This window comes from Diuraphis noxia, unplaced genomic scaffold, assembly GCF_037042655.1.
Source record: "Diuraphis noxia isolate RWA-SAM2 unplaced genomic scaffold, SU_Dnox_SAM2 contig0006, whole genome shotgun sequence".
In the NCBI taxonomy this organism is placed as follows: Eukaryota; Metazoa; Arthropoda; class Insecta; order Hemiptera; family Aphididae; genus Diuraphis; species Diuraphis noxia.
The window spans coordinates 2,724,368-2,752,324 of record NW_028301716.1 but is presented as its reverse complement, the minus strand read 5'-3'; the positions used below and the strand labels follow the sequence as shown (position 1 = coordinate 2,752,324).

At 33.3% G+C, this 27,957-nt stretch overlaps 2 protein-coding genes, 1 long non-coding RNA gene and 1 other non-coding gene across 4 annotated transcripts; 2 read left to right on the top strand and 2 right to left on the bottom strand.

Moving 5' to 3' along the window:
* The first annotated feature begins 44 nt into the window (after window positions 1-44).
* On the top strand, window positions 45-5,306 carry LOC149054564 (uncharacterized). The gene has a single exon (XM_089230133.1). The coding sequence runs from the start codon at window positions 45-47 to the stop codon at window positions 5,304-5,306; it is 5,262 nt and encodes a 1,753-aa protein (XP_089086259.1).
* A 3,593-nt stretch (window positions 5,307-8,899) lies between these two features.
* LOC149054563 (THAP domain-containing protein 1-like) lies at window positions 8,900-9,773 on the bottom strand. Its single transcript, XM_089230132.1, has 4 exons — window positions 9,633-9,773; window positions 9,345-9,540; window positions 9,177-9,272; window positions 8,900-9,058 (listed from the first exon to the last, which is right to left on the bottom strand). The coding sequence occupies exons 1-4, from the start codon at window positions 9,701-9,703 to the stop codon at window positions 8,900-8,902; spliced, it is 522 nt and encodes a 173-aa protein (XP_089086258.1). The 5' UTR covers window positions 9,704-9,773.
* Window positions 9,774-21,848: 12,075 nt separating this feature from the next.
* TRNAA-GGC (transfer RNA alanine (anticodon GGC)) lies at window positions 21,849-21,920 on the top strand. The gene has a single exon. It is a non-coding gene; the product is annotated as a tRNA-Ala (tRNA).
* Window positions 21,921-25,308: 3,388 nt separating this feature from the next.
* Window positions 25,309-26,879, bottom strand: LOC149054561 (uncharacterized). The gene is made up of 3 exons (XR_016192257.1): window positions 26,720-26,879; window positions 26,505-26,652; window positions 25,309-26,438 (listed from the first exon to the last, which is right to left on the bottom strand). It is a non-coding gene; the product is annotated as an uncharacterized LOC149054561 (long non-coding RNA).
* Between the last annotated feature and the right edge of the window lie 1,078 nt (window positions 26,880-27,957).

Here is a 27,957-nt window from a genome sequence, read left to right as displayed (position 1 = left end):
TTGTCATCCAACTACATATCTTTCTTCATAATTTTGTTGTTACAATGATCGCTCCATCGTCAATGACATATGCTGATGCAAAAGCGCGGATTGTCCGTGCTATTGCAAAAATCACCTCGTTTGTCGCCGCAGCCGGTGACTATAAATCTGAACGCTCGAATGCGGGCAAACATGCCAAAATTTCTAAAATGTTGTCTGAGTTAAATGACATCCGTAGAACTACCGAAGACGACCTCCAAGTAATGGAAACGTCTGTTGGTAAGAATCTAGCCCCTCCAGAAGTCGTAGACAATAAAGAGAGTCTGAAATTCAGTTCTGAATTTGACAATTTGTATTATGAACTTGCTGCTTTTGCTGATGTATACCATTTTTCGCTATCTCCTGGCATGGATACTTCAACCGCCCAAGGTGCACCAAACCAAAGCTTAAACAATTTGTCCCATTATCAACTACCCAAACGGACGTTCCCTACATTTTCTGGAGTTCTGACTGAATGGCAAGGCTTCGAAGATCTATTCAAATCAATTTTGTCCCATGCACCTGATCTACCTGACGTCGAACGGTTTGAGTTTTTAAAAACTTCTTTACAAGGTGAAGCTCTGTCATTGGTGGCACATCTTCCGTTAACGTCTGCAAACTATAATAAAGCTTGGGAGGTGTTACGGGCGCGTTATGGTAATAAGCGAGATTTGGCCCGGCTTCATTTGGACGCGTTACTAGCACCTCAAACAGTGAATTGTAACGACGCATCATCTATAAAAACTCTTCTTACGACCATTCTTGAACACACCGCGGCATTGGATAACCTAGATTTTGTAACTCGGCAATGGAGTCCTATCCTGGTTCATATATTTGAGAATCACCTGGATTATGACCTTCGTGCGCGATGGGAGATCACAGTTGGAGATCGCCATCAACCTTCCTTGAGTGATTTTGTAGATTTCTTAAGAAGTCACGTTCGTTCAGCCGAGGCTCGTGCTGGCAATTATTCGTCAAACCTATCCTCTGGTACCTCAAATCAAAAACAGTCTAATAAATCACATACATCACACTCTCGTCCAATTTATCGACCAAAAGTGATGACCACCAATACAACACTACCTACTGAATCGTATAAGAATGTACCTGTCATCAGTAAATGCCAGCTTTGCAATAAACCACACTCGATTCGACAATGTCAACTGTTTATTAGTAAAAGTCCTTCTGATAGGTTTCAGCTTGCTAAAACACACCGTCTCTGTATAAACTGTCTCGGCTGTGGCCACTCGTCTGCTGCTTGTCCTTCAAAATTCAAATGCCAATCGTGTAAGCGATCACACCATACGTTGTTGCATTTTGAATCAACTCCAGCCGCGACTGTTTCTCAACCTAGTGGGTCCATGGTAGTTCAGTCCAGTGATCCAACAAGCACAGTCACGTTAGTCGTAAAGGATCAGCCCCATAAAGTGGTGTTATTATCAACTGTGCTTCTCGACATCTGTGCTGCTGACGGTCGTCATCATTCGTTTCGAGCCCTCCTAGACAGTGGTTCTCAAGCCAGTTTCATAACGCAAAAATCGGCTGACATTCTCATGCTTAATCGCCGTCGTTCACCTGTAAATATAACCACGTTTGCCAACACGAATACTACTCCTGTTTGTGGAGCATCGGTTGTAATGGTGACGCCTCATGGAAAACAATCGCCCATCCTAAGTGTTGACGTTTTGATTGTACCACACATCACAGGCAAGACTCCACAAATTTCGATCAAACCTGGAAAATGGACACATATCCACAACTTGCCCTTAGCTGATCCGTTATATCATCTTCCTGGTGAAGTAGATTTTCTTTTGGGTGCCGACATTCTGCCATCCATATTGTGTGACAGTCTCGTATCGGGTCGTGTAGGTGAGCCCACTGCATTGAAAACTATATTTGGTTGGGTTTTGTTTGGGCCAACCACTTCAGCTGCACCTTTGTCACTGACCACAATGTGTGTGTCAACCTCCATCAACCTTGATGCGACTTTAAGAAAGTTCTGGGAGCTGGAAGAACTGCCTGTAGTTCACCACTTCAGTCCAGATGACGAGGCTGCAGAAGAAATCTACATATCTACTACTACTCGAACCAGTTCCGGTCGTTTTATGGTCACCCTACCTTTTCGAACGCCATTTCCATTGCTAGGTGACTCTAAATCACATGCTCTTCAACGGTTTAAGGCGCTTGAATTCCGTCTAGCTCGAAAACCCGATCTGCGTCAGCAATATGTTGAATTTATGCAAGACTATTTGTCAAGTGGGCACATGGAACTTGTACCATTCAATGAGCGGGAAAATCCATTAAATTACTATATACCCCATCATTGTGTTATAAAACCTGACAGTAAGACAACAAAATTGCGTGTGGTGTTCAATGCATCAGCTAAAACTTCTATTGGCGTTTCCTTGAATGAGAGTCTGTATACTGGTCTAAAGTTACAACCAGATATCCAGATAGTACTACTCCGTTCTCGTCTCTGGAAATATCTCTTTATGGCTGATATCAAGCAGATGTATCGCCAAATTTTAGTTCAACCACCAGATCGAGATTATCTGAGAATCCTTTGGCGTTTTTCACCCTCGGTTCCCATTGATGAGTATCGGCTTTGCACAGTAACATATGGGACTTCAGCCGCACCTTTTCAAGCGCTGCGAACTATTCGTCATCTTGCCACACTCGACGGTGCTACATGGCCGATAGCTGCAAATGTGTTGCTCAACGACACTTTTGTCGACGATATTTTAACTGGTGCTAACTCGGAAGAAGAAGCACTGAAATGTCAAGATCAGCTGATAAATCTCTGTGCACTTGCACAATTTGAACTCCGCAAGTGGGCCAGTAACAACGTAAACATTTTACAAATGGTCCCACCAGAAGCTCGTGCAATGTCTGTATCAATTTTGTTCAACAGTGGCGAACTATCTGATTTGAAAATGCTAGGGTTAAAATGGGACCCATCCGCTGACACCTTCTCCTTCCGCGCTCAGCCATCAGCGACTCAACCAACAAAACGATCTGTTCTTTCCGATATTGCCCGTGTGTTTGATCCGTTAGGACTATTAGCTCCCATGACTTTTTTCACAAAACATGTCATGCAGCAGCTGTGGATTTCCGGTGTCACTTGGGACGATCCACTCCCACCTGATATTGCAGCTTTGTGGGCCCGATATCAGTCCGAAATTCAACTCGTTGAAACCATTACAATTCCTCGTCGTATAACCTATGATCATGCTATTTCTGTACAGCTCCATGCCTTTTCCGATAGCTCTGAAAAGGGCTATGCCGCAGCAATTTATCTCCGTGTGACGACTGTAACATCAGTTCATTGTCACCTGATAACAGGAAAATCGAAAGTTGCCCCAATAAAGCGTTCCACAATTCCCCGTTTGGAATTATGTGGTGCCGTTTTAGCTGCGAAATTACTCCGTATAGTTTCTGATGCGTACACTGATCGTATAACTATTGATGAATTACACGCCTGGACCGATTCCACCACAGCTCTCGTTTGGATCCGATCGTCCCCTCATCGATGGTCCACCTTTATCGCTAACCGAACCAGTATGATACACAAGTTGAGCTCACCTGCAATCTGGCGCCACGTTCCAACAAAAGATAATCCCGTTGATTGCGCCTCACGCGGCCTGTTTCCATCTGATCTCTTCAATCACGCATTGTGGTGGACTGGTCCATCGTTCTTGTTAAGGCCTCCAGATGAATGGCCAAAATTGCTTTTGACTGAGCTTGAAGACTACGACGGGCCTCCTTCTCATGAAGCTCGACCACCTACTGTTCTCAACGTTGCTGTAGACATTCCGATTATAAATTTGTTAAATCGCGTATCTTCATTGGAGAAGATCCTTCGTGTAGTCGCTTACTGTTTTCGTTTTTCCAAGCCACGGTCTGACGCCCCAACTACCAACGTTATAAATGCCGATGAAAGAGCTGGTGCGCTCACCGCTTTGGTATTCTTAGTTCAACGTCAAACTTTTGCCGTCGAAATTGCAAATCTGTCAAATGGTGTTCCCTACTCAAGATCATTTCGACGTTTAGACCTATTTCTCGATCCCGTTGGTATTCTCAGAGTGGGCGGTAGGCTGCGCAATGCAGATATTCCGTACATTCACAAGCATCCAGCACTTTTGCCTTCTCGTCATCGTTTAACGGAACTAATAATTGATCACAATCATCAAGTATTGAGTCATCCTGGAGCTATGACACTCCAATCACATTTACAACGTGAGTTTTGGATTCTGTCAGCGAGACAAGCTATTAGATCCCGACTGCGTCTATGTATTCCATGCTTTCGCACAAGACCTCAATCGGTGCAACCAAAAATGGCTGCTCTTCCTAAGTACCGAGTACAACAAATAAAGCCGTTTGCTATAACAGGCGTTGACTATGCTGGACCGATAGCTGTCAAGGGCTCCCGTGGTCGACCATCCTCCAGGAACTCAGCCTACATTTGTTTATTCGTCTGTACTGTCACCAAAGCATTGCACATCGAGCTCAGCTCTGACCTCTCAACCGAAACCTTCCTGTTAGCATTCACTCGCTTTGCTGCTCGTCGGGGACCAATCAAAGAGGTCCATAGTGACAATGGTACTAATTTTGTTGGCGCTGCGAACCTCTTAAATCCATTGCATACCTTCGTCGCCTCAGAGAAATACCAAACTAGCGTGCGCAACCATTTGGCAAAACACCAAACAACTTGGTTTTTCAACCCTCCGTCATCTCCTCACTTTGGGGGGCTGTGGGAGGCTGGAGTAAAGTCAACTAAGTCTCTAATCTATCGATCCATTGGAACACACTTACTCACAAGTGAAGAATTGATCACTTTGCTTGCCAAAATTGAGGCCACGCTGAACTCCCGGCCTTTGTGTGCCCTAAGTAATGATCCTAAGGACTTAGAGGCGCTGACACCAAGCCATTTTTTAACACTGGAGCCTTCAACTTCTCTCCCCGACCCTGATTTGAAAAATGTATCACTCTCCAAAATGCAACGTTGGCGCTTAGTTGCCGACCTTCACCGTTATTTCTGGACCAGGTGGAAGAATGAGTACTTATCCACTCTGCAGCTGCGCACAAAATGGTCTGATCACGGAGAACCGCTGAACGTTGGAGGTCTTGTTTTAATAAAGGAACCCTCACACCCTCTGTCTTGGCGACTCGGACGTATTGTGCAACTCCATCCTGGACAAGACGGCGTATCACGCGTTGCTACTGTCCATACGTCATCTGGTATATTGACTAGGCCAGCTGTTAAGCTGTGCCCACTGCCTCTTTGTTGAAGTTCCTTCAAAGTGGGCGGTGATGTTGGCGCTGAAAATTTTATCGCGATATGCTAATGCGAGCGGTGCGCGGCAACGTGGAAGTTCTTATCGGTCTGTCCACTTTTTTCCGTCTTCCCCGAACACCACTCCTTCTTGTTGTGTTTTTAATTGTCAAATTATTATACCTGTGTATTATTTATTCTCTTTGTTTATATGTTCTCTGTGTTTTAATTAATGGTCGGTTATTGCCGTACGATTATTATCTTAAATACCATATGTTCCTATCAATTATTATTATTATTATTGTTATTATTATGCGGCCAACGCCCTAATTATTATTATTATTAATATTGGCGTCTCGGTGTCTACGTGTTTTTTTCTTATGCCGTATATGGTTATGTTGATATTCTCTAAGCCGCTACTGTAGCGTTGTTTTGTCGTGCTGAATTATGTAGTGTTTTCTTTTGTAAGTCGCATTGAGCGCAATCATCAATTATTATTATTATTTTCATATTGTTGTAAGATTTGGTTTATTCGTTGTCAATGCGATACGAAATTTCATTATATTTGTCTCGCCAGTAAGGCGTAAAATTCATTGGTGTTGTTTTTACTATTTTATTCATCACTCGATTTGTCGTGTGTGACTATCACTACTTCGACTCCTACTTAAGGTTAGTACGTACTCATATATATTGCATACCCGTCGATTACGACTTCGGACTGTTCACCGTTGCGTAAGACCGCCAGCACTAGCCGTGTTGCGTGGGAGGCCACCCAGGTTGACAAGGTCCTCAGCTTCCTCGAGTTCCTCGAAGCCATCTTCATCTAAGCATCGTGCTGTCCATACCCGCGTAAGACCGCCAGCACTCGCCGTGGTGTGTGTGAGGCCGCCCAGGCCGTCCAGACCAACGTCATTGCAAGCCAATCACCTCAAGACCTCATTAATTTAAGTTTAGTTTAAGTATTGTCCCTGACTTTTGTGAGCTCTGTGGTCATTGCACCAGACCGGATCGACCACAGAGACCCCCGCCCATAACTAAACTGTCACATCCTCTTTCCATTGTACATTAGTTCCTGTCCACGTCGTCGTTGTTCGTAGTGCATTTCATATTGCCTATCCTAGAGAGTATAAGGCGACGGCTCTTTAGTTGCCTACCTACGCCCCTTAACAGAGTCTTATACTCTTCGCTCTCGGACGTTACCGAGTGGTCCTTCGGGTACCCCAACATTTGTTGGTCGCGTACATATAGGTTGATGAAATTGATTTTATTAATAAAGTTATGTGATCAGTTAATGGACTTTTTGTTTCATGACTATGAGTTTGTAATGATGAAAATAAGTTTGAGTTGTATAAAAAATTGGTTAAGACTTCTGACTAAATTTGTAATTTATTGACTGCTTTAATCCTATAGCTGTATTTCTTTAATACTTGTTCAGTTTTGAAACAAATATTTATGACACTGTCACTTGGGTAAATTAAACCACCTCTATCACCAACCTTATTTTTTAAATTAATAAAAGAGTTTAAAAAACATACTTTATCAGTAGCACACAATGCATATTTGCAGGTATTATATTTAAGTGTGTTGGTAAGTTTATGAACTACAAATCCAGCAACATAAATAATAACTTCTTTTGAAAAACAACTAAAAGAATAATCACTTTGAGTCACAATATAGTCATGATCCATTATAAATGAATTTATATTTTGTAAATTTTCTTCCTCCACAATTTTATCTGAATTTATATTTGTTGAACTATTATTTAATACTGCGACTGGATCCGAACTAGAATAGTGTAGAATATCAATGTCTTCTAAGGGAATGCAATTGCCAGTATTAAATTGTTTCATGTCAGTGGTTCGTATAACTAATTTTCTATAGGCAGAGCGAAACTGTCTTACCGTTGGGTTATTGTTGAACCCACCATGGGAACGAATACTACAGAAAAATAACTCTAAGTGATCCTGACTTAATTTATAAGCTTTAATATGTGATAGTGTATTAGATTCAATTAATGTTGAGTATAATTGGAATAAACTATTTAAAGAAACAATGAAACCAATAAAACCAGTTTTACGTTTAGATTGAAATACAGGTATAAAATTATTATCACTCTCTAGGATTTTAAGACCTTTGATATAAGTACAGAAATGATTTGTAAACAATTTAATTTCTTCAATATTTTCATTGCAAAGAGCTTTTTTGGATTCAATGCAATTGATAGATCTACTATTTAATATATCAAACGCCTTATTAAACAACTCAATAAATGAAATTGTCGCACCTGCATTTCTAAACTGATGGAGTTTAAGAGTATCTTTACAAAATTTAAGCGCGTCTGCCACTGATTGACTTAGTAGTTGAGTAGCAAGTTTTACTTTCATTTTCTGTTTAAAAAATAGTATATGGTTTTTTCTTAATTTGTTAGCTAGATGACATCCTTCCTGCTCCTGTAAAAAACATAAGCGTTGAACATATTCAAAATTAATTTCATTATTTTCATAATCCAATAATATTTTCTTTTCACCAAATGCGTTGCGGACCAAATTGACCATATGTGCTGGGTCAAATATTGCTACAATTTTCAAATCATCATATTCGGAAGCAAATGAAGTATTTAATGCATCAACTGTAAAGTTACAACCTAAAAGCTTAGCAGCAGTTATATTAGTGGAACAGCCATCAAATGTTAAACTAATAATGTTGACACCAGTGTTAGACAAGACATGCAGTGCATGACGAACAAGCTCTACTTTTTGTGCACTGTTCAAACTATGTGCTAAAAAGTAACCAATTGGCAATTTCCAATTTTCGTTAATAGAAACAACTAGAAAAACTAAACATTCTTTAGCTACTGCTAAACTGTCATTATCTATTCCACTTCCCATGTCTACTCGACCACAATATTTACCAGTACTTCTATCATATTCTAGATGTTGACGTATAGCCATTTCATCCATTATTAATGCGCAGAACACAGGATCTGATGAATTCCTCACTTTCAGTTCTAAAAGTTTCAACGATTCCATAGTGAACCCTGGCTCAGCATTGAAATGACTATACCATTTGCTAAGCGTGCGTGGATGTGGTAATATTGTATTAAATTGATCTCTGACATATTCATAAGCTTTTCCAGAAAAAAAGTGCAAAGACAAAGCAAATTGCCGAACAGCAGGACTATACTTTTTGGGAATTTTTTTTACCAAATTTTTTTTTGTCCAATTAGTAACAAGATCTTTGTGCTTACCAAAAGATTCTAAAAGTGAAACACTTGTCTCTTCATCAACAAGATTTTGATTTTTGATGTCATTAATTATGGTCTGCATATTGGCAATTCTTTTATTTTTTCGTCGTATGGTTTGTTGTAAACCCTTTAATTTCTTGTTTTTTATAACTATCTCTTTGGAGAGTTGTCGAATGCTACGTTTCAAACATGTACGACGTGGTGTGTCCTCAATAGCGATCTCACTGGCAGCCATTAATGCAGCTTCAGATTTGTTCTAAATAAAATTAATAATAGTAATAACAGTAATAATAATAATTTAGACATATATCACCATAATATTTTCATCAAGTTTGTCAGAATCAAATTAAGATGTTGTTATTATGTTAATAATATAATATAATATTATTAACATAGTAGGGAAATATATAAATATCAAATTTAAATATTATCATTACCGAAACATTTTTAATTTGCATATTAAATGAACTAGATGGTACATCCAAAGGGAACACACCTAATTCTACATCATTTATTGAAGATACCTAGAAAAGAAATAACAATTTTAAAGTTGAGGGTAGAATACATAAATGTTAAGTACAGTCATATTATTATTACAATAATTAACAATTCACATAAATTAATACTAAAATAATTATTTACCTTAACAAGAGTTTTATCAAAATGTAAAATATCATTTTTTTTTATTCTTTGAGGTACTGGTACAGTTTTAGTGCTTTCAGTAAACGATTGTTTTGCCTAAGAAAAATATTTTTATAATTATGTTAGCCATATAAAAAAATATTAATGCAATAGTTATTGTAAACTTACATATTTTATTCGATCAACAACAATTGATGGAAATACATGTTTGTATAGTAACTTTCTATGTTGTTTCATAAAAAAACATGATTTCTCAAAATGTAATGAACAAATTACGCTATATTTAGTCACGTCTTTTGGATTTAGATAGTTTTCTACTAAAAAATTATCCCATTTTACTCTAATATTATCTTTAGTAGGAAACCTGAAACAAACATTACACTAAATTTTCAAACGTCTAGATATATATACATATATATATATATATATTATATACATTTAAAATCTTAATCATACCTGTGAAAAGATATATTAGCAGATTTAGAATTTTGATTCTCTGTTCTTCCACATACAAAACAACTAGGCATTATGAGAATTACTATTTACTACTATAAAACACGTCTAGGCAAACATTTAAAACGTAGTTTTTTATATTATTATTTATATAACGTAGTCATAAATCGTAATTCGTAATCTTTAACGGATGCAAAATGCAATATTGCATTGTCCCATAGAGTAATACTGTATGATAACATTACTGATAACATTTAACAAGCGGTACGTTTTACAATTTTTTTATCAATAACGAAGGCCCTGCTAAATATCCACGTATTGCGCATCAATTAGTTAACATCGGCAATATACCCAACGACCTCTCTATATTACTCTATGGTATAGTACAGTACTTAGTAATTTTACCAAGTTTGAATGTTTTAGCATTAAAATGTAAAATAAATTATTTAATCAGGGCCGGCGTTAGGGGGAGGCAAAAACGGGGCATTTGTCCAGGACCTCGTGCTTAAATATATTTTGTATAAAAATCTTGCAATAAAATAAAACAAGAATATAAGTAATATTATATTAAATATGTATAATATTTTGAAAAGCAACGTGGTGCGGTAAAATTACAAAACCTTTGTATACCTTAATATATATTTTGGAAGTTAGCTGTTTACTCGTATGATATGATATGTAAGTTGACGTATTACACATACGTTTAAAAGTAATTATTGAACAGTTGAAAATTGATAATCGCTATTTCCCTAAAGTATTTTTTAATACCATTAAACATCATAGATGTAACTAGGGTCAACATTATGGAAGAGCTTAACTCTTTAATATATTAAATTTAATTATTTAAAAAAATTGTTTTATTTGGGACATGTATTTTTGATAATTTTTCGTTTTTAATTACACCTATAGTCTATAAATTATAGATAACTATAGTTATTGCCTTATTGGTTAAATAAATTAAATACGTTTTGCACAGGCCCTCGCAAAAGGTAGCGCTGGCCCTGTATTTAATTAATAACTAATGAAAAAAATATTAAAATACTTTAATTAATGGCTTATGTAATAACAGGATATTGAATTTAGAATAGAATACTAGGTTTAAAGAACTATCACATTATAAATTTAGTTTGGGATAAGCTGATTTGGGATAATGGCCCATATTTGTTAGGGCATACCAGACACTTTACAACCATAATGAAAATTATTAATTACAAAAAAAAATGAATAATAAATTAATAAGTAATAATACTAATAATATATGAAAACGCTACAACTACGGATTACGGGATACAGAATATACAGCCATACAGGACAGGTGGTTAATATCCGTTTTTAAAATTTCGTAACAAAGAGGGATACACGTTGCCAACATCCTATCAGATTACGGATACGGTACAATTTTTAGAGTCCAATACTTCATACCGTAGGGATACGTAAACCCGCACAGCTGATCGACTGTCTATTCTATATTGTTCTGTGGTATTACCAAACCGACTAGAGTCCCAGCGCCGTACACAAATAAGCTGTTTTCATTGGCTTATTTGAAAAAACCGCGCAAATATTTTTATCTTTTATCATATTAACGTTATATATTTAATATTATATTTTGTTATATTTTGTCTGATTTTTAATTGTTACTTCTTACTTTATTCATAAATTAGCCTAAAGTAACAATTAAAAATATTAAATATCAGACAAAATATTATTATCTTTAATCCTATTAACGTTGATTTAAATTGATTTTAAATTACACAATGTACCTAAACTTTATAACTGAATTGAGTAAATGCTTAATGGTATTAATTAATATTTAATTCATAATATGATATACTTATGATATACTATAATTGATTCATTAATTCGTTTTAAGTTCTTACTTTATTCATAATATCATATGTACATAGTATTGTTCTATTATTATTTATTTTACAAATTATGTAGTTAGTATATTAATATTACTATCTGACAATTAGTATATTAATTTATTAGTATTTATAATATTATCATAGTAAAATGTAAGTAATAAGTAGGTATTTAATACTACACAATACACATATAAAAAATAAAATAAAATACTAAGTAGGTAGATATAATCAATAACAAGTACATTTTTTAAAAACTTAATTTGATTTATAGGTACAGTTAACAATTAGCATAAAGTAACAATTAAAAATATTAAATATCAGATAAAATATTATTAATGATTTTTCCCATGACTCGTGGCGTTCAACTGGTTTTTAGCCATATTGTAGCTAAGTTAATGAGGTCTTTTTTGGTTTGTATTTAGGCTTTGATTATTTGGTCTTTTACCAGAATTAATTCTTCTAGAGCTTCTAGTTACTAAAGTTTAGTAAGTAGGTAAATATACAATGTACCTACACTTTACAACCAAATGTTTAGTGTAATTAATTAATATCTAATCTATAATATGATGATACTATCAGGTTAGTTACTATTTTTATTAGTTTTTATTTTTTTTAAGTTGAATATAAATAAATACTATACAAAATTGATAACGTTAATATTAATTGATAACATTAATATTACATAAGTTAAAAGTTTGAACTTTTCTACTATTAATTAAGAAAATGAATTTTGATTTATTAAATGAGTATCTATATAAAATCAAAGACAATTTTGTGTGTGTAATTGATGAAAAAAAAAGTGATATAGAAACTAATGTGTATATTGTTAGGGCAAATAATATTGACGATAATGAATCTGCAAAAAAGTTTATACATTTGTTCACAGCAGTCACTAATACATCATATATATTTAATTTTGAATTTCAAAATCCAACCAAGTAATATAATATTTAAACGCAATTATTTGTAAGATATTATATTTAAAAACAATACTTTTACATTGTGTAGGGTAATTTTTCATAAGTATTATATCTGTCACCATACTTCAAAAAAAAAAAGTACTAACCAAATTACTGAACGTAATACTGGTTGTTTATCTTCGATTGATATTTTGTTAAAAAAAAATAACAAAAACACTAGAAAAAATAATGATTATTTAAAATATTCGCCTCCACTAAATGCTTCGATCAAAATTGTATGGACTCATATGCCATTGACTCATGTGATGCTTTAAAATTTTTAAGAACAAAAGGTGAAGTAAGAATATTTTATAATTTATAAATTACTTTTACCTGAGTCAGAAGTTGTTTTATTCAAAACATATTTTATACTGTTTAAGAAAATCAAATTAAATGTTTGATATCGGTTCTCATACTAACTACAGAATATGAAAAAGTATAACCTCCAAATATAATATATTTTCATGTTTATTAATTGCTTATGATAAATTAAACTAAGTTATTTTAAATGGGCTACTGTTTAAATTAATTAATAGTTAGAATTAAAAATAAAATCTATTCTTGGTTAAAAACAAACATACAATAAAGGTAAAATATGTATTTTCATTTAACATTTTAATATAAGTATTATATTTTTTAATTTTAAATGCAATTACCTACTTCAGCTCACATGTTAATTTACAATCATATTTTATACTTATACTAGCCCCCCGTGCTAGCTGGGGGAGACCCCCAGACCCCCTTGGTAGGTGAAAAGTGGGTACCGATGGTGGACGTAGAGTCGTTGGAATTATTAAAATCATTGCTGTACTCGCTGGTCAATCAATAATCAAAAGTCGTAGCAGGTGATAACGATTTATGATAAGGCGTGGAGGTATCGTTTCGAAAGCGGCAAATTTGAAATTCCAGTTTAACAGTCGATACGGTCCAGTCTTGTGCTGTTATGAATGTCGAAACGAAAAGCGTAAAGCCGAAAGCCGTATTTAAATGTCTAGCAAGTCAGTCACGTCAAGTGAATACCGATTTCGAAGACTATATGGTTAGAATTATGTACATAGCGCCTGTAACGTCGCACTACGTCCTACCATACTGCTAGACGATATGAGTAGGTAATACGATTGACGTCGCGATATGTGGATTAATGATAAAGGGTTTTTGATGAGGCCCACCGGTGAGGTGGTAATCCATCGAAAGCGACAATATTTGAAAACCGTGTTCGAGCATCTATCGATTCGTTAGGGAGTTGGTAATCAAAAGTAGACCTTTTAGTGGGCCCCGCATGAAACGTTCAAAACTGTAAGGTTTAATGCTATATCATATACAATATCTCAATACCATAATTAGTCAATTAATCAGCCACACCGTCACAATACAAATTAAAGGATAAATGTTAAAAAGTACCAATAAAAACGAAATGAAACCGACAGACGAATGCGAATACATTGCAATGTCTGATGTGTTTTGGCAGAGAATAAATTAAGAATAATTGTTATTGTCATTGCTCACCAAATGAGTGCACTATAAAATCCTGTACACATGCCATAGTAATATACCCCCAAACCCCCTTGGTCGGTGAAAAGTGGGTATCGATGGTGGAGACAGAGTCGTTGGAATTATTAAAATCTTTACTGTACTCGATGGTCAATACTCAAAAGTCGTAGCAGGTGATAACGATTTCTGATAAGGCGTAGAGGTATCGTTTCGAAAGCGGCAAATTTGAAATTCCAGTTTAACAGTCGATACGGTCCAGTCTTGTGCTGTTATGAATGTCGAAACGAAAAGCGTAAAGCCGAATGCCGTATTTAAATGTCTAGCAAGTCAGTCACGTCAAGTGAATGCCGATTTCGAAGACTATATGGTTAGAATTATGTACATAGCGCCTGTAATGTTGCACTACCATAATGGTAGACGATATGAGTAGGTAATACGATTGACGTCGCGATATGTGGATTTATAATAAAGGGTTTTTGTGGTGGTAATCCATCGAAGACGGCAATATTCGAAAACCGTGTTCGAGCGTCTATCAATTCGTATTAGAGAGTCGGTAATCAAAAGTCGACCTTTAGTGTGCCCCACATGAAACGTAAAATATAATATCATATACAATATCTCAATATCATAATTAATCAATTAATCAGCCACACTTTCATTTTTGTCGAGTGCACTAAAACAATACAAATTAAAGGATAAATGTTAAAAATTACTTATAACAATGAAATGAAACCGACGGACTACTTGTGTTGGTAAGGATGAACGTAAAAACGTCCGACGTGCCAATGACATTAAGTGAATTACACACATACCTAAACAATACCTACATCATCAAGAGTGTATAGTGTATAGGTACATGATAAATACCCACGCGTGGAAACGCCATCGACACCGTCAATGTTATGTGAGGGGCTGAAGGCCTCCCAATTTTTTTACTCTAATTGCGCCTATGGGGTATGTTTGTATGTGCAATACAATTGAAGTACGGTTAGGTTAAAATACAGATATAAGATGAGTTGATGAGTTTGTACATTCATATTTATAAAATATAAGCACTCTATAAAAGTAAGTGTCAGTTCGTGTTCTACAGCCGACAGTACAAACACGTGTGCTCTGCGATAACGTTTTATAGCTCTCGATAGCACATACCTACTCCACATCGGGCGTTCCAGGTAATATGATTCTGTAACAATTTTATCACCACACATAACGCGCCTACTATTCATAGTTAACATGAATAGACGGACCTCGGGCCTTTCGCCCAAAACCAAAACAAATACCTCTGCACCATCTAAACTTTCCGCCGCTAACATATCAATTAAAAAAATTGCAATGCCTACACAAAAAAATGTCAATTCTTCATCCACAAAATCAGTCATGATATCGTACGACAAAAGTATGCAATTGTCTAACTCGTCTATCAACCATTCCCCACCCGACTCGCCGTCCAAGAATCAACACCCGACCACTCACGTCCGCTCCACAAATAACACACCAGTCTCCGCCGCTATCGCAAACCAATTATCCCACACTAATGACTCACAAACGGCAATCGCACACGCGATTAAATCTATACCTACACACACAAATACCAGCATGAACTTCGCATCTGTGACTGCTATGGAAAACACTCCGAGCAGAGAACAAGCGATAGTGTTCAATTCTATCGATGGAATACCGCAAATTGAGTACATAACCGCCATCGGAAAAATAGTCAAACCTATCAACATAATCTTCGTTTCGCGTATTTCAAACCAACGCTTCTGTATATTTTTATCTAGTAAACAAGTTCTCGACAGTCTAATGCAACAAACCCAGTCTATTATAATAAATGATCAATTAATTCAAATACGCAGACTGGTTAACCCGACCAAACGCGTTGTTATATCTAACGTATGCCCGTCAATCTCTAACCGAGCAATATTGGACGCATTAAAACAAATAAATATAAATCCCACATCGCAAATTAATCACCTAAAGCCGGTATCAACATGGAAGGATACGGGCATATCATGAGCTTTCGCAGGCAAATGTACATTAACCATGAAGACATCCCCAAACTTCCCAGCTCTATGCTAATCACCCAAAAAGATAATCAATTTAGAATTTTTTTCACGGACGACACTGATTAACATGTTTTCTATGCAAAGGGACTGGGCACACATCCAATAACTGTAAAAAAAATCCCGAAAAAAATCCTACAATTGAACCAATAATCAACACAAATGCAACCTACGATCTCAACAACACTTACGAAACACATACCGCACTTACAGAAGATGTTACACATTCCTCTCCCTCTAACTCCCAACTCGAGGGAAATCAGATACCCACAAATATGGATTGGTCCTTAGAAATCACTTCCGAGGCACCTCTTTTCTCCGATAATAATGATGAACTCTCTCCAATGTTAACACAAAAGGACATATACAAAAGACCAATCTCCGATGCATCATCATTAAAACCACCCGATTCTCCAAACGACCAAATACCCTCAAACATCACAGTTAAAAAAGAAAAAACAATAAAGAAAGCCAAAATTCGTTCCAGATCAAATTCAGCTAACAGACTAGACAGCACAACCAAAAATGAACATAAAAACCAATAGAAAAATACTTTACACTTAGTGACAATTTACCCATCTCATATCTTCAATTTCTATACATACTTGAAAATTTCACAAATAAATCTATTAATATACATTCACTCACTGAAGAGGTAAATATTGACATAATACAATTAATGGACATATTAGATCAAATCAGACCTCTGGTCACCGATCGAACATTAAAAAGCCGACTAACTAAACTGTCTAATCTCCTTTTCCAAGCCCAACCAGCTCAATCAATCTAAAACTCCACATAAAACTTTACCAATAATATATATTACACAAACTTATCAAAGTTGCACTCCAAACCTATGATAAATATTATTCAATGGAATTTGAATGGGTTCTATTCAAAACTTGAAGAACTCCAACTGCTTACTAAAGATTATACCCCGACCATAATATGTCTACAAGAGACATACTTCACAGACAGCAACAAACCTTCGTTATCCCAATACAATATTTATAAAAAAAACCGCAATTTATGTGACCGAGCTAGTGGTGGCGTAGCCATCTTTGTCAGCCAAGAATATCCCAGCGAAGAAATACAAATAACCACCGATCTAGAAGTTATTGCGGTATCAATAACCCTGCCTCATAATAAAATAACCATATGTAACCTATATTTACCTAATCAAAAATATTTCACACTCACCGACATAGAAAACATCACCAATCAACTCCCACAGTCTTTCATAATAGTAGGTGATTTTAACAGTCACAGCCTTAACTGGGGATCTTACAAAACTGATCCAAGAGGTAAAATAATTGAAGAGCTCCTCATGCAAGACAATCTAGTACTACTAAATACCGGTCAACCCACCAGAATAAATCCCTCAAATGGGCAATTTTCCGCTATCGACCTTTCTATCTCTAATACTGCTCTTGCACACAAACTCGAATGGAAAGTTCTACCAGATATCTACAGCAGCGACCACATTCCCATCCAAATAACCTTCACCGACCCGTCAAACAAAAACGACTTGTACTATCCCCCGAGGTGGAAAATTAAAAATGCCAATTGGAACCTCTTCAACTGTCTAATTGAAAACAATATATTAACACTCAAACCCCCATCCAAAGATAACATCGATGATGATGTTTACCAATTCTCAAATCTCATCAATAAAACTGCAAAAATGTCCATAGGAATAGCCAACAACAAAATTAAAAAACCCAGGGTCCCATGGTGGAACGATGAAATTAAAATATCTATTATAAATAAAAACAAATCCCTAAAAAAATATCAAAATACACACAACACAAACGATTTCATACAATTAAAACGCCATAGAGCGCGCACCAGATTTTTAGTTAAACGCAGTAAAACCGCATCCTAGAAAGCATACACATCCAGCTTGGACACCCAGACCGATCCCTCAGTAGTTTGGAGCAAAATTAAATCCCTCAAAGGAACCAATCGACAAAGCAACATACAGCTTTTATCTAACTCAGAACTCATAACGACACCAAAGGAAGTAGTCAACTCTATTGGAGAATTCTTTCAAAAAAACTCAAGTACCTCCAACTACGACGATGAATTTCTAACTAACTGTCATCGATATGACTCTCCCCTAAACACAATCGATCCAAACGATGCTACACAAATCCTAATCAACTACCCAATAACCATGGAAGAATTAGAAATGGTATTGAGAACCAATAAAAGCAAAAGTCCGGGACCAGATGGTATCCCTTATGTTTTTATCCAAAATTTACCACTAAACGGCATCAAACATCTACTAGACATTTTCAATACCATATGGAATAATAACGTATTCCCAAAATACTGGAGACATGGATTCGTTATCCCAATCCTTAAGCCCAATAAGAATAAACATCTCACTGAAAGCTATCGCCCCATCACTTTACTCTGCACATTATGTAAATTACTAGAAAAAATCATTAATCGCCGAATCATATGGTACCTAGAAAAAATAAAATACATCTCCACTGAACAAAATGGATTTCAACAAAATAGAAGCACACTTAACAATCTTCTAAGCATCAAAAATGAAATCGAAATAGCTACGAACAACAAGCAAAGTTTAGGATTGATCAGTTTCGATATCGCCAAGGCCTATGACACCACCTGGAGGCCCAGAATAATGCACATACTGAACAAAATAATATGCAAAGGGAACTTAATCAACTTCACCCAAAACCTATTACTCGAACGATCCTTCCAAGTAAAATCATCAAACTGCTTATCCGACACTTATATACAAGAAAATGGAGTCCCCCAAGGTTCTACAATATCAGTAACACTTTTCCTGCTAGCTATAAATTATATATCCAAACAAATACCAAAGCCTATCATACCCATGTTATACGCTGATGACTTCTCCATATTATGTCGTAGCAGCAGCCTTACAACAATAAAACAAATATTCCAAGACGCTACAACCGATCTAATAAAGTGGTCTAATATATCAGGGTTTAGATTTTCAGCCGAAAAAACCAAACTCATTATATTTAACAACAAAAACAAAAATAAAATGTCAATTAGTATGGGCAAACACAAAATCAAAAACGAAAAAAATATCAAAATCCTCGGTATTACATTTGATTCAAAGTGCTCTTGGACGCACCACATTCTACAACTTAAACAAACTTGTACCAATCGACTTAATATAATTAAAACATTATCACATACATCATGGGGAGCCCACTCCTCGGTACTTATCAAGATTCACAAAGCTCTCATCCTGGCCAAATTAGAATATGGATCATTCCTATTCTCTTCAGCGAAACACCAGCACCTAAAAAAACTTGAAACACTCCATAACTCAGGTATGCGACTGTCAATAGGGGCGTTCCGTTCAAGTCCTATTGACAGCATATCCAACATAGCAGGAATGCCCTCCCTATCACTTATATGGGCAGAGCAGAAAACTTTACTTGCAGCCAGAGTATATAGATCCCCACAAGGAATATCCTCATCTTCTTCAAGGATATTTAAAAATCTTCAAGATAAATTTGACCTAGACCTGATCATACCATCAACTATCAGCCTTCAGCCACCTTGGTTAATTTCTCTAGACATCAATCTCGATCTCCATCACCTCCCTAAAAAAGACACAAACCCTTATATATATAAACACATCTTCAATGAAATCATAGCTAAAGCCGAGCCACACACACAGATATACACCGATGCATCTATAACAGCTGAACACAGAGTTGGAGCTGCAATCATATGTGGTGACATCGAAATTCAAATTAAACTATCCGACAAATGTTCAATATACACTGCCGAAGCCATAGCAATACTAGAAGCCATCAAATACTTTACACAATCAGTTGACGACAAACTATGTATGATACTTAGTGACTCACTCAGTGCATTAACAAGCCTTAAAAATATAACCAACCCTACTGACATAGCAAAAAACATCCAAAATTCCTGTCACATTGCACGATCTGCCGGAAAACACATATCCTTCATGTGGATCCCCGGACATTGCAATATAGCAGGCAACGAAAAAGCTGACGAGGCCGCCAAACTCTCACACATATCACCCAAAGCAATCACCATACCAAATTTCCCCTATTCCGACGCAAGAAAATATATAAAAAATAACACAATCGATAGGTGGCAACAATATTGGTCTAATCAAACAACTAAACTCAATGAAATCAAAAAATCAATTATCCCATGGCCTCCTCCTCCCGGATGTTCCAGAAGACAAGAAACAATAATAAACAGACTTAGAATTGGTCATACTTCATATACCCACCGACATCTTATGACTAAAGAGAACCCTCCCAACTGCACCACCTGTGGGGTCCAACTAACAATTAAACATATACTTACTGAGTGCAGAAAATACCAGCAAGACCGAATACAAATCCTTGGCACCACCCATCTATTTGAAATACTCAGCCCGGAAGCAACCACAACACTCAAATTATTTATGTTTTTAAAAAAAACCAACTTATACAATGTAATATAACCTCTATGGCTTATGTATATATATTTATAAATGTTAATACTTATGTTTTATTTATAATATTAATAATGTTAATAATAATATTGTAATATTGTAATGCAATGTAGACCAATGGCCAGAGCCGCCGCGGTCTTTTGAGATTAATAAAAAAAAAAAAAAAAAGTAAGTGTAGATAGTCTGAGCCATCGGAGGTGAATATTTGTATCAGATACTTGTGGTATAATGTGAGTACTATGTAATTGTGTTATTGTGAAAATGTATAAGTGTACCTTTTATTGAGTGCGTGTGTGAACTATGCAATAGAAACATAGTACAACACAGTTTTACCAAAAAAATATTAATACGGTCAAATTATTCAATTGTATTTTGTTTTGAGCAGTACAACAAAACAGAAGAACTACTTTTTTGACCACTGATAACTTACTTTATCTTACATATAAAATCAGCAATTTTCACGGTGTATATAGTAATAAACATTATATAACAACATTAAAAGATATTCGATTGCAAGTTATAAGTACATTATGTACATTTTTTAAATTCTATATCTTATAAATGGCGTGTTTAAGACAACAAAAAATACATTTATATGTTAATAGCAATTCATGGTGATACATAATAATAAGTTAACTTAAGCATATACGATGTACAGTTAGTTCTAAAGTATAGGGAGCATTGATAAGAGTACAGCATGTGGAATGATGAAATCCGTAGTACACATTTTACAATTAATAAAGAATTCAGTAGAAAGCCATTTAGCAGAACTCAACTGTTTGTAGTTAAAATGGTACCTAGGTACTGATGTGTTATGTATGTAGGTACAGACAAACAACTGTTTAAGAAAACATATAAGTATAAGTTGATAATATGGTTGTGAGTTGTAACACATTTAGTGTAGGTGTAAGTGTGTGTGTCTGTCATAGGCGCTGTAATGGGGGAGAGGCTGTAGGGGCTAAGCCCCCTTAAAAAACATTCAAAGTCCCCCTAAAAACCACGCAAAGCTTTATATTATAATATTGATAAATTAAAAAAACAATAAGTGATTACTATTGAAAAAACGAATAATAGACAACTTGTTAAAATTAAACTTTGAAGGATCATCATTACTTATAAATATATATATATATATAATATATATATTTGTTTGAAGTAATACCTTATGAATTGAAATTTTGAGATGATTGTTTTGAAAAATTTGATGAAATGAGTTACTAACTAATATATCTAAAGATACAGTTCCAAATCTTTTTGAAATGATTCAATTGGCTTTCACTTTACAGGTCAATTCTGTCTACTTGTGTAAACATCCGTTAACTTGGGGATAATAGCGTCTTAGGTCTATGCGATCGGGTAGCTTAGTGGTAGAGCAATCGCCCGGCAAGCGAGAGACCTGGGTTCGATTCCCGGTCCGGCGGCTAGATTTTTGACGTTATTTCCCCGGGAGAAGTTAACACTTGCGAACGGCCATTTTCTGCAATTTGAAGAAATAACAATTACCTCAAATCTACTATTATGTCAAAGGAACGGTTTTCGAAATAAGCAATACTTCATATTGATAGAGATATTATATTGTTGACAACGAAATTATTTTAAATAGAAAAATAAGAATATAAAATGTAAAAACTGTATTAAATCTGTTACCTATACTTATAAAGGTTCATTATTGTTTTATTTTTTATTTTTAAGTTTTACTTGCCTGGCAATTAGCACATTTTTATAGAGGATAAAGGATAACTTCTGATAGTCAGTGATTGTAAAATATATGTGAGGGGCTGTGGTGTGTGTGTGTGTTCGTATGTACACAGTTTTACCTAATTAACACTAATACAATCATAATGTTGGTTAATCTACTTGTGACAGTAAATTTGAGACAAAAATTGTTGAATGTTCTCATGTGTTGTTAACTGTACAGTATAGTCTACAGGGTGATTTTTTTATCATGAACCAGTTAATATCTCGGTAAGTATTAGGAATTTTAAAATAATTTTTTTTTTAAACTTTCTAGGTTTTACTATTTTACACTGTGTTACAATTTTCATAATTTTAACTACCTCCCTTATTAGATAAAACACTATCAACTTTAGATTTTCAAATGGTAATACCTATTTTTAATAACGAAAATCTATAAACATACTGAAAAAAATAATTTTAACGTTTACAGAATTTTATTTGAGTAATTAGTTTGCGACTTATTAATGCTTAAATATTCGTTCAATTTGCTGCTACTGGGCAATTTTACAAACCCAACAGTAAAAACCAGAAGTCAAAATGAAATTTTATCTCAATTTAACAATACCCATAACGGTCATTATCGATAATAACAAGATAGATAAACAATACCAATAAAAAAAAAAAAAAAAAAAAAAAAAAAAAAGGTGTCTTATCATCACTCCCACCCGAACGCCAAGTGTCGGTGAACGACTAGCCAGCAGAAGCGCAGCTGTATCAGCTATAAAGTATAAAAATAACATTTTAACATTTTACACTTTACCATCATGGTTACAAAATATATCACTGGTTACTGATTCCTGGTATACGATCTTATCACGTATTAGTAGATAGACGATAATAAATGTCGGTAAACCGTTTCTGAAAACATGTGGTTAATCGTTATTCGTTAATGTTAGTTTTCCATTATCAAGTATGGAATATTAATTATAAATTAATTACTATTCTTTGACTGTTTAACCAAAGAAAACGTTTTAAGTAAATACTATGTTATGTCGTTATGTGTATTATTTAAAATATAAATTTAAAGGTTAAGCCAATTATTCCAATGCATACCATACCACGAATAATAATACGTATCTTAATTCGTGATGCATACCTGTTATATTTTTTGATCGTGTTTTAATGTTGTATTTTGGTTAACAAATTTGAATTTAATTAAAAATATACCTCTTTCCAATCAGTAATATTATAAGGTATTTGGGAATCAGATTTCGTACTTTGCCGACACCTTATTTGTATAATTTATTGGTAAGTTCAATCCAAATTTAATATATTAGAATTTTATTTATTTTTTTATTAAATGATTTATACATATTATTGACAAATAATAACCATGGTTCAAATATTTTAATTTTATTTCAGTGGCAATTAGTAGAGTTTATATGATTAATCAAAAAATACAATGAACTATATGACTAGAAAGCTTAATTTGACCAGCAATTAATGCAAATTTACATTGCTTGCTACTGGTATCCGATGACTATAAATTAATATGGAATAAAAGAATAAAATATCCATATTTCTTTACATATTATATTTTAATCTTTAAACAATCTAAACAAATTATTATGTAAGTATGAATTTTTTTTATAAAATAAATAATTTTATATTTATCATAATTTTTGCTTATATTTTAGAAAATTAATTTTGTTTTCTTTCAAATTTCAATTGCAATTTGTAGTACTAACTTTTAATTCAAATATTTATAACAAGATTGGATGAACAAATACAATTTGTTATTGTGGTTAGTCACAGCATAGTACATCTCAACTGATAACTTAATAAGTATGGATAAACAATTTTTTTATACAATAAATCATTTCTATAAATAACTTAATGTTTTTTTTTCAGTTTCATTCAGATGAAAAAAGAAAACAGCGCAGCATCAAGACCGCAACTACTTCTATATTTGTAACATTTGTTGATTGTCACATTAATTGTTAATTTTATGTTTAAATAATTAAGTTAAGTTAAGTTATTGATTTACTATTTTCTATAATTAGGGCTATGGAGTTTTTATTAACCTAAATTGGTAAATTGAAAATTTTTTTTGAATACGGTAGTGCCAGTTTTACGTAATATTAAAAGATTTTTATATCATAAAATATTAATTAAAAATTAACATAATTTCAAAAATAAGTGTAAAATTGAATAATTTTTTAAAACATCCATAGCCCTAAAAATATGTTGCAATCTAGAGTAGATAATACATATAAAGTATGTTTAATGTTCATTTAATTTTTATTAATTTATCTAGGGTAGTGGACATGTTAAGTGTTAATATTTTTTATTAGTTATGACCTTACCCAAATCCTGCAATAACTTGCACTACGGAAATTTGTTCATACTCTAGTAAAATTATTGATAACTAATGTGTTTATTTCCTTAGATAATTTAGTAATGAATTAATGTCCATTATTTGTCTATTCACACACAACTACACAAGTTATTTTTAATATGAAATGCAAATTATACACTATATAAAAAATATATCCCTGAATATTTAATATTTATAAATGGAAAGTCGGGTAGGCACTATGAACAACAGGCCCTGGGCCTATAGCCTCGCATCAGATTGACTCACTTCCTCAATGCACAAAACATGTAATCAAAATGACTTACCTATTCTATTTTTTTTTTTTTTTAGTATACACAGATTGATTTGTAATTATTTATTTTTAATGAAATGAAAACCTTAAATGACAGGAGCTTTGTAAACATATTATATAACTTAAAAAAAAAAAAAAAAGGAATGTGTGAATAGACCTTTAACTACTTTAGTCTTGGCTCTAAATCTTGAATCCAAGTACATAAATAATACATTTTTATCTGCATATTTATAAATTATTTTTCTAAATACATAGAAATTGTTGATTTACTTTGTTTTAAAATGAATATATGTTATCTGTTTAGTATAATCATTTACTATAGAAATTAAGATACACCATACTGTTTTTAAAAAATATTTATTTTGTAATTTACTCGTCAATCTGATATAGAAATATAAATTATATTATAATATAAATAAATTATATTATAATATAATTTATATTTCTATATCAGATTGACGAGTAAATTACAAAATAAATATTTTTTAAAAACAGTATGGTGTATCTTAATTTCTATAGTAAATGATTATACTAAACAGATAACATATATTCATTTTAAAACAAAGTAAATCAACAATTTCTATGTATTTAGAAAAATAATTTATAAATATGCAGATAAAAATGTATTATTTATGTACTTGGATTCAAGATTTAGAGCCAAGACTAAAGTAGTTAAAGGTCTATTCACACATTCCTTTTTTTTTTTTTTTTAAGTTATATAATATGTTTACAAAGCTCCTGTCATTTAAGGTTTTCATTTCATTAAAAATAAATAATTACAAATCAATCTGTGTATACTAAAAAAAAAAAAAAATAGAATAGGTAAGTCATTTTGATTACATGTTTTGTGCATTGAGGAAGTGAGTCAATCTGATGCGAGGCTATAGGCCCAGGGCCTGTTGTTCATAGTGCCTACCCGACTTTCCATTTATAAATATTAAATATTCAGGGATATATTTTTTATATAGTGTATAATTTGCATTTCATATTAAAAATAACTTGTGTAGTTGTGTGTGAATAGACAAATAATGGACATTAATTCATTACTAAATTATCTAAGGAAATAAACACATTAGTTATCAATAATTTTACTAGAGTATGAACAAATTTCCGTAGTGCAAGTTATTGCAGGATTTGGGTAAGGTCATAACTAATAAAAAATATTAACACTTAACATGTCCACTACCCTAGATAAATTAATAAAAATTAAATGAACATTAAACATACTTTATATGTATTATCTACTCTAGATTGCAACATATTTTTAGGGCTATGGATGTTTTAAAAAATTATTCAATTTTACACTTATTTTTGAAATTATGTTAATTTTTAATTAATATTTTATGATATAAAAATCTTTTAATATTACGTAAAACTGGCACTACCGTATTCAAAAAAAATTTTCAATTTACCAATTTAGGTTAATAAAAACTCCATAGCCCTAATTATAGAAAATAGTAAATCAATAACTTAACTTAACTTAATTATTTAAACATAAAATTAACAATTAATGTGACAATCAACAAATGTTACAAATATAGAAGTAGTTGCGGTCTTGATGCTGCGCTGTTTTCTTTTTTCATCTGAATGAAACTGAAAAAAAAACATTAAGTTATTTATAGAAATGATTTATTGTATAAAAAAATTGTTTATCCATACTTATTAAGTTATCAGTTGAGATGTACTATGCTGTGACTAACCACAATAACAAATTGTATTTGTTCATCCAATCTTGTTATAAATATTTGAATTAAAAGTTAGTACTACAAATTGCAATTGAAATTTGAAAGAAAACAAAATTAATTTTCTAAAATATAAGCAAAAATTATGATAAATATAAAATTATTTATTTTATAAAAAAAATTCATACTTACATAATAATTTGTTTAGATTGTTTAAAGATTAAAATATAATATGTAAAGAAATATGGATATTTTATTCTTTTATTCCATATTAATTTATAGTCATCGGATACCAGTAGCAAGCAATGTAAATTTGCATTAATTGCTGGTCAAATTAAGCTTTCTAGTCATATAGTTCATTGTATTTTTTGATTAATCATATAAACTCTACTAATTGCCACTGAAATAAAATTAAAATATTTGAACCATGGTTATTATTTGTCAATAATATGTATAAATCATTTAATAAAAAAATAAATAAAATTCTAATATATTAAATTTGGATTGAACTTACCAATAAATTATACAAATAAGGTGTCGGCAAAGTACGAAATCTGATTCCCAAATACCTTATAATATTACTGATTGGAAAGAGGTATATTTTTAATTAAATTCAAATTTGTTAACCAAAATACAACATTAAAACACGATCAAAAAATATAACAGGTATGCATCACGAATTAAGATACGTATTATTATTCGTGGTATGGTATGCATTGGAATAATTGGCTTAACCTTTAAATTTATATTTTAAATAATACACATAACGACATAACATAGTATTTACTTAAAACGTTTTCTTTGGTTAAACAGTCAAAGAATAGTAATTAATTTATAATTAATATTCCATACTTGATAATGGAAAACTAACATTAACGAATAACGATTAACCACATGTTTTCAGAAACGGTTTACCGACATTTATTATCGTCTATCTACTAATACGTGATAAGATCGTATACCAGGAATCAGTAACCAGTGATATATTTTGTAACCATGATGGTAAAGTGTAAAATGTTAAAATGTTATTTTTATACTTTATAGCTGATACAGCTGCGCTTCTGCTGGCTAGTCGTTCACCGACACTTGGCGTTCGGGTGGGAGTGATGATAAGACACCTTTTTTTTTTTTTTTTTTTTTTTATTGGTATTGTTTATCTATCTTGTTATTATCGATAATGACCGTTATGGGTATTGTTAAATTGAGATAAAATTTCATTTTGACTTCTGGTTTTTACTGTTGGGTTTGTAAAATTGCCCAGTAGCAGCAAATTGAACGAATATTTAAGCATTAATAAGTCGCAAACTAATTACTCAAATAAAATTCTGTAAACGTTAAAATTATTTTTTTCAGTATGTTTATAGATTTTCGTTATTAAAAATAGGTATTACCATTTGAAAATCTAAAGTTGATAGTGTTTTATCTAATAA